The 13,516-nt window shown below is 40.2% G+C and overlaps 1 protein-coding gene across 3 annotated transcripts in view; it reads right to left on the bottom strand.

Moving 5' to 3' along the window:
- igdcc4 (immunoglobulin superfamily, DCC subclass, member 4) overlaps positions 1–7,326 on the bottom strand; it is a 54,933-nt gene extending 47,607 nt beyond the window's left edge. The window contains exon 1 of one of the 3 annotated variants that reach the window (XM_035999315.1): positions 6,848–7,326. In XM_035999315.1, coding sequence (XP_035855208.1) covers positions 6,848–6,914 — 67 coding nt within the window. In that variant the 5' untranslated portion in view covers positions 6,915–7,326. The remainder of the gene's footprint in view (positions 1–6,847) is intronic. The other 2 variants (XM_035999314.1, XM_035999313.1) reach the window with 2 other exon arrangements.
- Between the last annotated feature and the right edge of the window lie 6,190 nt (positions 7,327–13,516).

Genomic DNA, 13,516 nt, shown 5'->3' with positions numbered 1-13,516 from the left:
CTTTAGTAGATAGACAACCTAGAGCTGGGCAATATATAGATATGTGCTGTCGTTTCCTGGTTTTAAAGGTTGCATTACAGTAAAGTGAAGAGTCATTTTCTGAACTTTCCAGACTGTTATAACTGTTCTGTTATTTGCCTTTAGCCACTAAGTCATTATTTCCCAATTTCTGGTGATTACTTATCAAAAATTTCATTGTGTAAATATTTTGTGAAAGCACCAATAGTCAACACTACAACATCGTTGCGGTATCGATATCGAGGTATTTGGTCAAAAATATCGTGATATTTGATTTTCTCCATATCGCCCTGCCCTAAGACAACCCCTAAAATGTTTTATACCTGAAAATGGTTAATGGTTAAAATTGCATCATATATATCAATAAAAGCCAGAAAATAAACAATTGGAAAAGAAACTTCAGGAAATTAATTTGTTTTCCTTATTATATTATCTTAACCTCTGTCAAAGGTTTAAGATGAGCTTTTTTTTCTTCTTTTACCTAAGATCCAAACCAGGCTAGTCGTAAACACACATGTCTGCTTATACTTGTGCAAAATTAACACTAGCTTACAACATTTTATTTTCAGATATTTCTAAGAGACCGTGCTAGTCATTAATGAAAACAAAATAAATTCATCACAGTGCTTTGAACATCCCAGGAGAGAAAATCATTTAAATTCATTGCAGACAAAATCGAGACGTCGCCTTTCATACAAACACTTCTGTGCTTAAAATTGCCTCTCTGGCAGCATGAATAGGAGCACACAGGGCACCATAAAAATCAACATATTCACTACACAAATATACCCAGCTGAAACTCAGCCCAGGGCATCTTTAAATAATATGCATCCTAATTTAGCATGGACTCTGGGGAGGGGATCAAGATGCACTCACAAATTGCAGCTGACACACCCATGCTTACACACAAGCGAGCAGGCAGGCACACAGGGTGAATGCACCTCAGCACACACACACACACACACACACACACACACACGCAAATACTTAATTTACCGCTAATGTGTAATGAGCTATTCTTCACAGGCACTGCTGTCCAACAAACTCTGGTTTTAAGTCTCAAGAGATCTGTGTATGTATGTTCACATAAATACTGAAAGAGTGCAATAAGTTTGAGCACAACGTTCAAACAAGGCTAGCAAGTAGAACATAGTCAGTAAAGCTGCAATTTAAATAAGTACCTCATTAATACTTCAATTAATTTAGAAATGCAATTACATGAAGTCATTAAGGAGGGGATCTCTCAATCTGCTACAGTACATGGACGAACGGAAGGTAAGAATGGGTATAATGTATTTTTCTCCACATTTACCCACTGGACTTACTTGCCAAAATAACAACCACAAAAACAACCTACACAGAAAAATCTTTTGGTGACCTCAAAGCCGTTTCACACTGATATAAGACACATGAGCAGTAACAGTAAAGGCCAAGGAAAGTGGTTCTACGGACAGCATACATCCCTCTACAAATGAAATGTTTAATATTCTGTAGCTGCCACTATACAGGAGGTTGAACAGCTGGCCTTCTGTTGTAGACATAACAAACTGGAGCTGAACACAGCTAAACATTACAGATGAGTTAAGAAGGAGATGGATGTCAACTCTAAGGGACATAAAAGGTGGAGACCAACATTGACTCCATCTTCCTACAGTGGATAAGGAAGATCTACCTGCCAGAGGGGCTGTTTATTCAGTCTATACGATCATTTTTTTCTGTGGCTATTTCTACACCTAGGCCTATTTGTCATTATATTACATTACATTTCATTCAGCTGACACTTTTATCCAAAGCGACGTCCAATAAGTGCACTGACTGACAACTCCTTCACTGTATGTGTATGCATACTGTACTTGGTTGATAACTTGAATCTACTACTTGTTCTGATACCACTTTGATACCACTGAGTGTGTGAAACTGTAGAATGAAGGATAACCTCCAAATAGGCGTGGTACCTAATGTATTTATTGTGGGACTGTTCAAGACATTTTGGACTGAGGTAAGAGATGTTTTAAAAATTATTCTGAATGTTCATATTCCTAAATGTCCTATTGTATGTATATTGGGGAGAAGATTGGAGAATATACAAGAAAAACCTGTACAACGGATAGTTGCGCTAGCTTTTCTCTCCGCAAAGAGGAGTATACTCATGAACTGGAAAACATGCAAATTAGACTGCTATAATAAATTTAACTGGTTGAAGGAATTTCTGGACTTGCTTTCTATGGAGAATGCAGCTGCAACCCTTGCATACTATGATTATGGTCTAGGCACCCATTGGACTCTTATTAGAGAATATATTAACAATAGAGCAACAACTTGACTGTGTAGTGTTTGTGTTTTGTGTTATGAGTTTTTCATGAGTATCTGTACCATAAATAACAGCAGCCAGCAGCCAGAAAACTAGTGCCAGAAACAAAAACCAAGCTTTAAAGTAAACTTTAATTTCTGAGCCAGATTTTTTTCTCAATATTTGGAAGACCAATAGAGGCCAATAGACAAGAGTATTGGACTTACATTAAAATGTGGTGAGGGGAAAAATGTGGGATGCCCACGCTGCTTTGTATCTGCTGTAAATGTTACACAGTGTCAAAGTAAAGGAAAGGCTTGTTGATACCCACAGCTCTTTTTGCACTTTCTATTGAAATTTCCAGCTTCTATGATGACACAAATGTAAGAGTTTGGTATCTCAGGTTTGTATTAGGATCAATTATTATTAACACACTTTTTATCATCTGGTCTGTTTTGCTTGACATAACTCTGCAGTTGTGACACCCCTAGCTTGATGGAAACACAATGTAAGTAAACAGAAGCAAAAGAATATTGAAAAAAACGTTTTGTTTGAGATTTTAAGTACATTTTGAAATTTGTTGGGAAGAAATTGCTGTTATTTGATTGTCATGCATAATGCCATTCAAGCTTTTGCATTTAGTGATGCAACTTTTGTGACAGTGATACCCATGACCTCACTGTGCTGCAAACTTACATTTCTGCATTTTGTGGAAATTTCATGACAAATAACCTTGTTCAGACTTTTTTTTAAAGATGCAATGTTTGTAACACACCAACCTCACTAAATTAAAAATATCTTCCTCTAAATACTGTGCCAAGCCAAAAATGTAACCCCTTGTGTAACTTTACATCTCCATGATATTTAAGCTAGAGAATGGACTTTGCCCCACAGTACCCTGGTGCAGTGTGTGGAATGAATGGTTGACTAAAAAAAAACATATTCCTCCCACCACCATGCCCAACATTGCACGGGGTCACTTCAGCAGCTTCCTACAGCTAATGTTCCTCGGGTGTTCAGTCCAAATATTAACTTTGTATAAAACAAGCTGTTGAGATGACCACGTCTGACCTGAGAATATTGGAGGAATAAATGTGTTTTTTGAGTAAAACAGTAACTAGATGTTGAGTTGTAGAGTGATCCATCTTTCAAATAAAATAATGTAATTTAATTTATCCTAGTAAATACTAATTTGGTGCATAAGGGTAAATTACCTCATATGACATTCTCTGTCAGCGTAGTGCCAATTCTTCATCATGCAACTGTTGCTGTGTATAATTTTCATGTGCATATAAAAATGCTAAAGGCGTTCCAATAATCAGATTGATTTGCTCATAAAGTCTTGCAGGAGTGCAGATGTTTTTAATAACTATATGGACTGTGAACACACAGACACCCAGGCACTTTTGTACAATTGATTTGCTTGTGATATGTTAAGTGAAGTTGACATACTTCCTTTTGAGCTTTAGAAAGGACAAAACAAGCTCTTTGTTTGTGGATGTAGTAATGGCCCTTGCCCTCAAATTCGCCCTGCCAGCGCCCGTTAATTCATCCACGTCCCAGAATCACACCCAGCCCCCACTCACCAGTCTCAGTTCCCACAACCACCAAAACCCACAACATTCATGCTCCACTTTCTAAACCCAACAAAATGCACACACAGAGAAACATGCACATGCCAAGTCATCCTTAATGATGTTGTTTACTGGCCTTGATGACTAATAACAATGCAAAGTAATTATTTAGTAATAATACATGCATGATGATGCTGTCAGTTTGTGCAGAGCAATACAAATGTGGCTTCTGCTCTGAAGCAAAGCACAGTTTGATGACAATTCTTAATTATTTAAATGGATGTTAGTCTTGGATTTGTTTAATGTTCTTTCAGTCATTTTTTAAATGTGCTATTTTAAGCGACCAATTGTCAAAACTGCTTGGTACCAACTTTTAATAATAAACTTCACAGTGCAAATAAATCAATTTCCTTTTCACTCTTATCACAAACAACTTCCATCACAATTGCCATTTACCCGCAAGAGATTTCATCATCTGGATATGATTGCCCCCAGTGTGTAGCACTTACTCTCCTGTCAGGAGGATCTCAAGGGGAGTAATTCCTTACTCTGTCTCTGCTGAAGTCTGCGGGGCATGGTAATCTAACTCTATATAAATTGTATCCTCTGACCTTCCACCATTAGATCAGATGGAAGTCAAGGAAGCATCCCTCTATAGTTGCCTCCCTTGTAAGGCTTTATATGCATAATTGAACAATGAATAATGGAACTCGTGATAAGATTACAGTATTTCTCAGAAGGAATTTGTGTCTACCTGGATGTGCCAAAGTAATTTAGAGTTTGTGATATATTTATTCCACCACGCTTGACTTTTCACCGCCACACCAATTCTTGTGCAGGATATTCCTTTATTTCTTATCATGTAGCTAATAATTACTGCAGATTATGTCATAATAAGACATTGAAGAAAGTTGCAGCAGCAGCAAAACTATGTACTATCTCCAGACAAAAGAGAAGGATAAAAGAAAAACTGTAATAATGCAGCTATGCACTAAGCACAACTCCACTGGCTGATGAGACAAAAGGCAATGGTAGCAAAGTTTTGAAAGAAAGTGTGTGTTACATATGTGTTGCAGGAAGAGAGACAACACCCACAAACCGCATTACTGTAAAACAATGTAAATCTTTAAGCAGACATTTTTGCCAAGAGATGTACTTTAAAATTGGAAAAAGTGTCAAAGTGAGAAATAGTGAATAATAATAGCGTGTGTACTAGGGCTGCCACCTCTTAGTCGATTAGTCGACTAATCGGTCGTTTTGGTCTTAGTCGACTAAGATTTCTTTAGTTGATGAGTCATTTTTTATGCTTATTCATGCTTAATTACTCATTTCCAAGAAACTTATGAGCACATTTCTGGTAAACACAAGATTTAAAGTGGTGCTTTTGCAGGATTAATTGTGGAGAAAGTCAGTTTTACAGATGGTTAATTAACTACATTTATATTGTGTATATATCTTTTCTAGTCTTAACCACCTCTCAAAGAGCACAGCTCTGTCGATTACATCAACTAATCGATTAATCGACAAAATCATATAAGTGTGTCGACTAAGAATTTCTTTAGTCGAGGACAGCCCTAGTGTGTACTATTGGCATGGGCTAATGAACCAATCAACCAACACAAGATATCAGCAATAAAATATGACATAAGATATTGTAGACATTACAGGTACTGGACACAGGTCAAAGTAAGGTTGACTTCAGTTCACTTCATCTGGTGCCCCTGCTCCATAATACTTGGGTGGGAATTCAAAGTAGGGCTGCAACTAACAATCATTTTCTTAATTGATAAATCTGCCGATTGTTTTTCTTGATCAATCTATAAGTCGAAGAATGTCAGAAACCAATGTGGCATCTTTAAACAATTTTCAAAAAATGTATATTTTTTATATTTTTATTGCTTCTTATATTTTGTTATTATCCACTGACATTCTGCACAGGTCTTTGTCATGTAAATCCTGTGGTCAGTGTTTCACCCACTCGTTGCCACCTGTGTAGGCAGACTTCCCTCTCCAACAAGCACGCTTCCACTCTCAGAAGCCACCGCAAATGTCTGGGAAATAAAACTGCTACTGTGCATGTTTCACCATCAGTTCTCAGACAAATTCTTCTCCTATTTGATCAAGATCGTGCATAGAGAACGTCCTTTTGATGACAATATTACTCTTTCCTTAAAATCCTCTCATTCAACTTTCTGAGCCAGTGTCTATACAACCTGAGTGGTAACAAAAAATAATTTCCCCCTGGGATTATTAAAGTATTTCTGATTCTGATTCTGATTCTGAACCATGTGCACAATCGTATTCGGTTATTAAACAGTGAGAAAAACTTCAGATTTTTTTTTGGGGCAAAGCAATCGACACATGCAAGACTGAGCTGCTTCCAGGGCTCTCCAGTCTTATTAATAAACACCAACGGCCGAGCACACGTCTTTATGAGCCCCATCTGTGCTGTGTGACTGATATTTTGCTGCTGTAACACTGTAATTTCCCATTTCTGGGATCAATAAATATCTATCTACCTATATATCTATCTATCTATCTATCTATCTATCTATCTATCTATCTATCTATCTATCTATCTATCTATCTATCCCATTTGTGATCCGAAACTTGCCCGGTCGGTTCAAAGCCCTTTGGCCGCTCTGTGGCACCATTCAGGGCTGCTCCTCGGGCAATGTGCTGCAACTTCGTAACGCCAAAGCCTCAGAGCGCGTCCTGTCAGAGAAACCCATAAAGTAACAATCCAACCCTACCTCGTACGAATCGGTGAGGCCACATGAGGTGAACACATAACACGGAGGGATATTACCGTGCAAGGTGCAAATTCACCCAGTATCTCTGCTATCTTTTATCACAGCCCACTTTATGTTCTAGTAACTGCACTTCAGTGTAATATGAGTGTCCCGCTGCCTCACACATGCACTCCACTGAAAAACATGCAGATGATCAAAGTGTGTGTTTTTACCTTGCTTGGATGCACCACAAAACAGCGAAAGAAGACAGAACAGCCAAATTGTACTCTCCACCGCCATGTACAGCCTTTGATTTCCAACAGTGGGGTAGCAGCGTACGTCTATACAACCAGCTATACCGTTATAGCGACATGCTGGAATCTGCTATTGTCTCCGCCGGTGCGTAAATGACTCTCTGTGAATGTTTAAGTCTCTTTGGTTAACAGTCCCCTGGATTTCCTAACAATAAGCTTAGTCGGGGGAGAGCCGTCGTGTCTCTCGGCGCTTCAACGCCATGTTGCGAACGAATGTTAAGTGTGTGTTAGCTGCTGGTCCACACACACACACACACACACGCACGCACATGCACACGCATGGACGCACGCATACGCGCACACGCGCGTTCACCAGACACTGGCTGGCTGGTCGTCGCTGGAGTCCTGAAAAGCGGTCGGTGATTACACACCCCTTCTTCCTCCTGTTTGTTCAACTCCATGCTACCTTCTTACACTTAGAAGATTCATTCAAAGCGGAGACGCTGTAGAAACACTTGCAACACCAAATGTGTTAAAATATATTACCCCAGGCGCCCTCTCTCTCTGTCTGGAATGATGAATTCGTTAGGGATCTCTGCTAGAGCAAAACGAAGTGTGGAGAATGCTCTGGCAGTTGTAATAACTGCAAATGTGTTGCCCTGAATGAACCCAATGTTGCAGACATTAGTTATTTTAATGAGCATTCACACATCCAGATACACATGTTCTAATCATGCAAAATCTACTCATTCATTCATATAATTTATCATAGCGTGTTTTTAGTTTTCTTCAATCTGATCTGTGTGTGTGTGTGTGTGTGTGTGTGTGTGTGTGTGTGTGTGTGTGTGTGTGTGTGTATGTGTGTGTGTGTGTGTGTGTGTGTGTGTGTGTGCGTGCGTGTGTGTGTGTGCATGTACCTTTGTTTATCAACATGTACAGAAGTGTGTGCATGGCAGCATGAATGCTTGTGTGTTATAAAGCAGGTCTGGGTAAAAAATGGAGAGTAGGAGAGGCACATGTGTTCCATGAGCAAGAACAGGCAAGAGGAGGAGGAGGAGGAGGAGGAGGAAACAAGGGGGGTGGGGAGGGGGGTCATTGGTGGTGTGCATCCCAATCAATCAACCAGCTCGCCTCCTGCACTGAGTGCTGAGGGACTCTCTGACTTTTGCACATACAGTAGCATGAGCCAGCTGGAGCCCAGCCTTCCCAGAGCAGACAAAGACTCGCCTCGTGCAGCACTCTCAGCATCACTGAAACCAGCAGCATCCCCACATTTACTACCAGCATACAAAGATAGAGCAGGGGAGAAAAACAACAAGCTTTAACCAGATTAGATATGGCTATACAGCAGTCTACATGTATATCAAAGCTGCTACTTGTAACACTGTAATGAACAAAGCATTGTTCTTTGAAGTTCCAAAGTGCTATATACACCTTTTGATGTGACATATACTTATAAATTGCTTTTTGGGATGAAAGAAAGCCTATTATTGAATCATCTTTTTCAATTTGAGTGAAAATGTGTGCTTTTAAATACAGCCTCCTTTTGTTTTGTTTTTTTCAAAATGGGTTTACAACATGTAGGAGTAGAATGCTTTATACACCATGGAAAAAAGAGACAGGCAATCATAAAAGGAGGTAATGAAGGAGTTCCCTTTGGTAAAAAAAAATATCTCGTCTCAGCGTATTAATTCAATGCTGATATGAGATTGATTTGAGTTGATGAAATGAAATGGGATGGATGCATTTCCCAGGTGTCTGATTAAAGCAAATGTCTGGGCCATTGGATTATGTAGTTGCACTGGAAAACTAATAGCATTGCTGTGTCCTCTGTGATTGTGGTCAAGCAGCTTCTCTTTTTTTTCCCTCCTCAGCTTCCGTAAAATAATGAACTACCAGCTGCTCGCAAATCACTCTACAACGGTGCTATGATCTGAATGCACAAAACATCTATAAGAAATAGCTTTCGTTTAGGTTTGTCATAAAATGTTGACACTTGACTATTTGCTGGTGTTTGTGCCTCTATATCCATCACACTGTGTGTGCGTGCTGCACTACAGTATTGGTACTGTAGAAAGTGTTAACAAATAAAAGCAGTACCAGTGTACAATGCAGGACATGATTATGCAATGTGAAACTAAGTTTATGTTGCAGTGCTATAGTCCAGACAAACAGAAGTTAAATGACTTGTGTCCCATCAAAACCACAAAAGCTGATCAGGTGGAGGGTACGACCTGCTTCAAGCTATGTTCTTAATTATGAGTAACCTGATTCTCTTAAACCTCAATCCCATTGCGCATGCTGCAGCAACAGTTGAAACCTCATCTGCAATTTGTTATCCCCAACAGACATTGCTGGCCATGCACTCTGGTTTATATGTATTATAAGATTGGTGGCTCTGTGATTGAACACTGGTCTCTTACCATATTTAAAGCAGTTTTGTAGGATACAAGATAAAAACAATGTGCTTCAGGAATTACAGGACATTATTCCAACAGGAACATCTTTCCTTTCAAAGTAGGCAAGCAAAGATAGAGCAGGCCAAGTGCTGAGAAAATTATTTACACATTTGATGCTCTACCCACTGAGACCAATTAGGATAGTAAACTCATCTGGCTTGAGTCAAACTGCCAGAGGTTTTAGTAGTTTCTCTTGGCAGTGAATGGTATGTTGGTGTTGCTGTTTTTCTTTGAAAACAAATTAGATCTTTCTACTATAGACAATATTGTAATTGGTTGGCGAGTAGCTGAGCAACTCTGCTCCAGAAAATGAATCTTAGTAACTGTTATATTTACGGTGAGCGAAAGTGCTTTTCTTAATATGCATGGGATGACATTAAACACTTGTTTACAGTACTCTTCAGAACACTCCGACCTGTACGGCTCTCTTCCCAGCTCTGTAGAAACACCAAAATCAGAATCTTCAATACAAACGTAAAATCGGTCCTTCTATATGGCTGTGAAACCTGGAAAACCACCAAATCAATCATCGATAAACTACAAGTGTTCATTAACAACGGTCTCAAATACATACTGAGGATTTGGTGGCCCAACACGATATCAAATGTAGACCTGTGGAGACGCATGAACCAGGAGCAAATCCACATTAAAATCAAATCCAGAAAGTGGGGAGTTTTGGACTATAATCCCCAAGGCATGAGGAAGCTAGGGAGACCTAAATCCAACTGGAGGCGGTCCACACTTGATGAAATGACCAAGATGGGGACCTCCTGGCAAGAAGTAAAGACCTTAGCGCAGAGGAGAGTGAGGTGGACATCCATGGTGGACGCCCTATGCTCCCAAGGGGGCCAAGAGGGTTAAGTAAGTAAGTAAGTTACAGTACACTTACTCTGTTTCAAGAATATTCTTGAATCAACTGAAGAAATGAAATCTGCCATAAGCAGGTGTTTCAGCATCATGCACCCTCCGCCAGGCAACCTTGCTGAGGCTGAATTCAGCTTGTGTCCAGATGGCTATCTTGCCACATGGTTCTACTTGAGCCACAACCATCTTAAGGCTCTCTCTGCCACAGTCGCACACGACATGACATCTATTGCATGTCTTTCCGTCCTGTCTTTTTTAAAGGGTTTATTTGGGAGGAGTTTTGCCTTTTCCAAATCAAGGGTCTAAGGAGACAGTACAGATTGTAAATCCCATTGAGGCAAATTTGTGATATTGGGCCATAAAAAATATGATAAAAATTAGGGATGTCCAGATCCGATCACGTGATCGGAAATCGGGCCGATCACGTGGTTTCAGACTCGATCGGAATCGGACGTTACCTCCCGATCAGGACTCGGATATATATGTATATATATTCTCATTATTTTTTAACACATCTATAGTTATGCGGTGGCACAGAGTTAGACCCTTTTGACTCCACACAGAAACAGCAACGCGTGCGGCATGACATCACTTTGTTGCAGAGACGCTATTGGTTAAATGCTGGCAAAGTAGAACACGGAAGGAGCTTGAAGCGGAAAGCGCGAGTAGGTCTGCGGTCTAGAGGTATTATAAAGTTTAATTATTATAGAAGTATCGGATCGGGACTCGGTATCGGTAGATACTCAAAATCAAATGACTCGGACTCGAGGGCAAAAAAACCTGATCGGGACATCCCTAATAAAAATAAACTTGACTTGACATGGCTCTTCGATTAGGCTCTGGCCAAGGAACGCGCTGCATCTAACTTAAACTTGGAAGCACCTTGTCCTAGAGCACCTCCAGCCACCTTGCCTGCATTCACCAAAGGCCTAGTCCAAGCAATCTTCCTAGGGGACTGTTAGCTCCAACATGGTGAAGTGCATGGAAGATTTGGACACAAGAATGATATTTGGTCTTAGGTCTTTTGTTTCTCCAGATCCACCAGCAGCTTCCAGTCCCCTGCAGAGGTCAAGATTCCTGCAGAACTGAGGGTCCTTGCTGCTCCGCAGCCCTGAGGGAAGTAATGGCCTGTTTTGAGGGGCGGGATCGCTTGCTCCACTCAACTCTGGTGCTGATGTGTTCTGCAATTACCTTAAGGACTTGATGATGGCACCAACAGTATCGACCCTCTCCTAGTGCCTTGGGGCAGCAACTCAGGATGTGCTCTATGGTTCACTTCCCAGTTACGAGTACAGTAGGCAATGTCGGTGTCTAACCTTTGCCCCCGAGATTTGACGGACTGGGAAGCATGTCGTATGCCGCCTGGGCGTGGAACTTGATGGTGGGGGTGGGTGGGGTGGGGCTCAGCTTTCCACAGCTCAGTAGCAAGTCTTCAAGCATAACCAGACACATATAAAGGAGGCAGTGGTGGCACAAAGGTTAGAGAAGACAGCTTGTGACCAAGAGGTCGTCGGTTCAATCCCCAGACCGACAGGATGAAAATCTGGGTGGGGAAAGTGAAAGAGCAGCACTTGTCCCTCCCTCATTACCACCACTGAGGTGCCCTTGAGCATAAATAAAATGATAAAATGAACAGTTAATATCTATTCTGGTATCTTTTCAAGCTAATAACACATTAAGTGGGCTGTCTAATGGTGATAACACATGTATTGGTCATTACCACCATTCTTAAATGCTTGGTGATACATTACAATCATTGCCATAAAACATAGGTGAGACATCACATTATAATCACCCTTAGTGTATTTTCCCCTAAGGAATATTGTAAATAAATGTACATAGATGATGTCATAATGAGGTTCATTAGCCACTCTGTGGTGCAGGGATTATTAACTTGTTATATGCCTAAATGACACATATACCATTATGGGTTGGTATTTTGTGTTCAATAAGTGGTAACAGGATCATTATAACATCCTTTTAATTGAGTCTTTCAGTTTTTAGCCTTCTTTTGAATTGTATTAATGATAATGTGTTTTTATACTATGTTACAGAATTGAAAAGGAGTATTTTACTGATTAAAACACGCACTTGCATTACTGTCATTCGCGGGGGATCTTACAGTTAGAGATTCAGTGCTGGATTAGAAATCATTGTGGCTGTGTGCCAGTCAGTCACTGGTGCAATTACGGCCCCAGTGAAATATGTAAATAATGGTTAGCTGCAGTTCTGGTTATTTGGTTCCATTTGTATTTAGCCTATTAATCAGTGAACCTTTCCATTTCACAAGTATTTAAAGGAGTGAGAAAACTATACTGTTTTCTATTGTTTTATTAAGCTTTGTTTTTCCATCTTGACTTTGTATAAAAGTTGTAAACAAATAGCATGAAATCTAAAAATAAAGCAAAAAATAATGACCAAATCACAAGTGCAGCTTCAAAAGTAGCTTTTCAAGGAAGTAGTATGAAATGACAGCGGTTATAATGTGGCTAGAAAAAAGAAAAAAAAAGAAAAGGCATTTGTCACCTTGTCTCTTCCTCTTCCCTTCTTTGTTTGTGCCCTTGTCTCTAGGCTGCAAGTGTGCCAGTCTTGTCAAGGTAAGGTTTGTGTATTTAAATGCTGAGTACAGTAGCCTCTGTTGGGTTGTGGCTGTCTTTCATCTTTCTCAAGGTCAGAGACACAGCTCCATCTGACAGTAGAGCGTCTCCTGAATAGGTAGGGAAATACCACAGAGTCTGACTGACAGACACAACAGTGCCCCCAGCTGGAGGTGTTGAGGAGTGACCACAAAAGGTCGAGACACAAGCATGCATCATTCATGTCAACGGTACAAAGGGAGCAGCGGTGACCTGAATGCTGAGCAATCCCCATGCACAAAGAAAGATGTTTTCTACATTCTGAGAGAAGAAGATTATTATATAGTATTTCACTGTAACTTTCGTTCATTTGATTTCTTCAGCTATTCACACAATTTCTGAATTAACTAAACTTTTCCTTTCTGTTGATATATATATATATATCTAGCTGGATTGAATCAACTACTACTTTAAAATGTTTAGTGAACAAATACTGTATGCTACGGTCCATGGTCCATGTTTGGATATGTAAATGAGTTTGGTGTATGATTGCCTTGCCACAGTGTTATTCCACCTCCTTCCGCTGGAGGGATGCCCTCCACATGCTTAGTCTGGAGGAAAGCGTCTCCATAGAAACCAAGACAACGGTAGCACAGGGCTTAGAGGGCGATTGGGCAAATGTTTTTTCTTTAGGAGGACAATGACACGAGGGTGCACTGGTGCTGGGCTGCAATTGAGAGCATCAATAA

The sequence above is a fragment of the Sander lucioperca genome, chromosome 3 (genome assembly GCF_008315115.2).
Source record: "Sander lucioperca isolate FBNREF2018 chromosome 3, SLUC_FBN_1.2, whole genome shotgun sequence".
NCBI lineage: Eukaryota > Metazoa > Chordata > Actinopteri > Perciformes > Percidae > Sander > Sander lucioperca.
The sequence above is the reverse complement of the archived record's forward strand: the minus strand, read 5'-3'. Positions and strand labels throughout refer to the sequence as shown.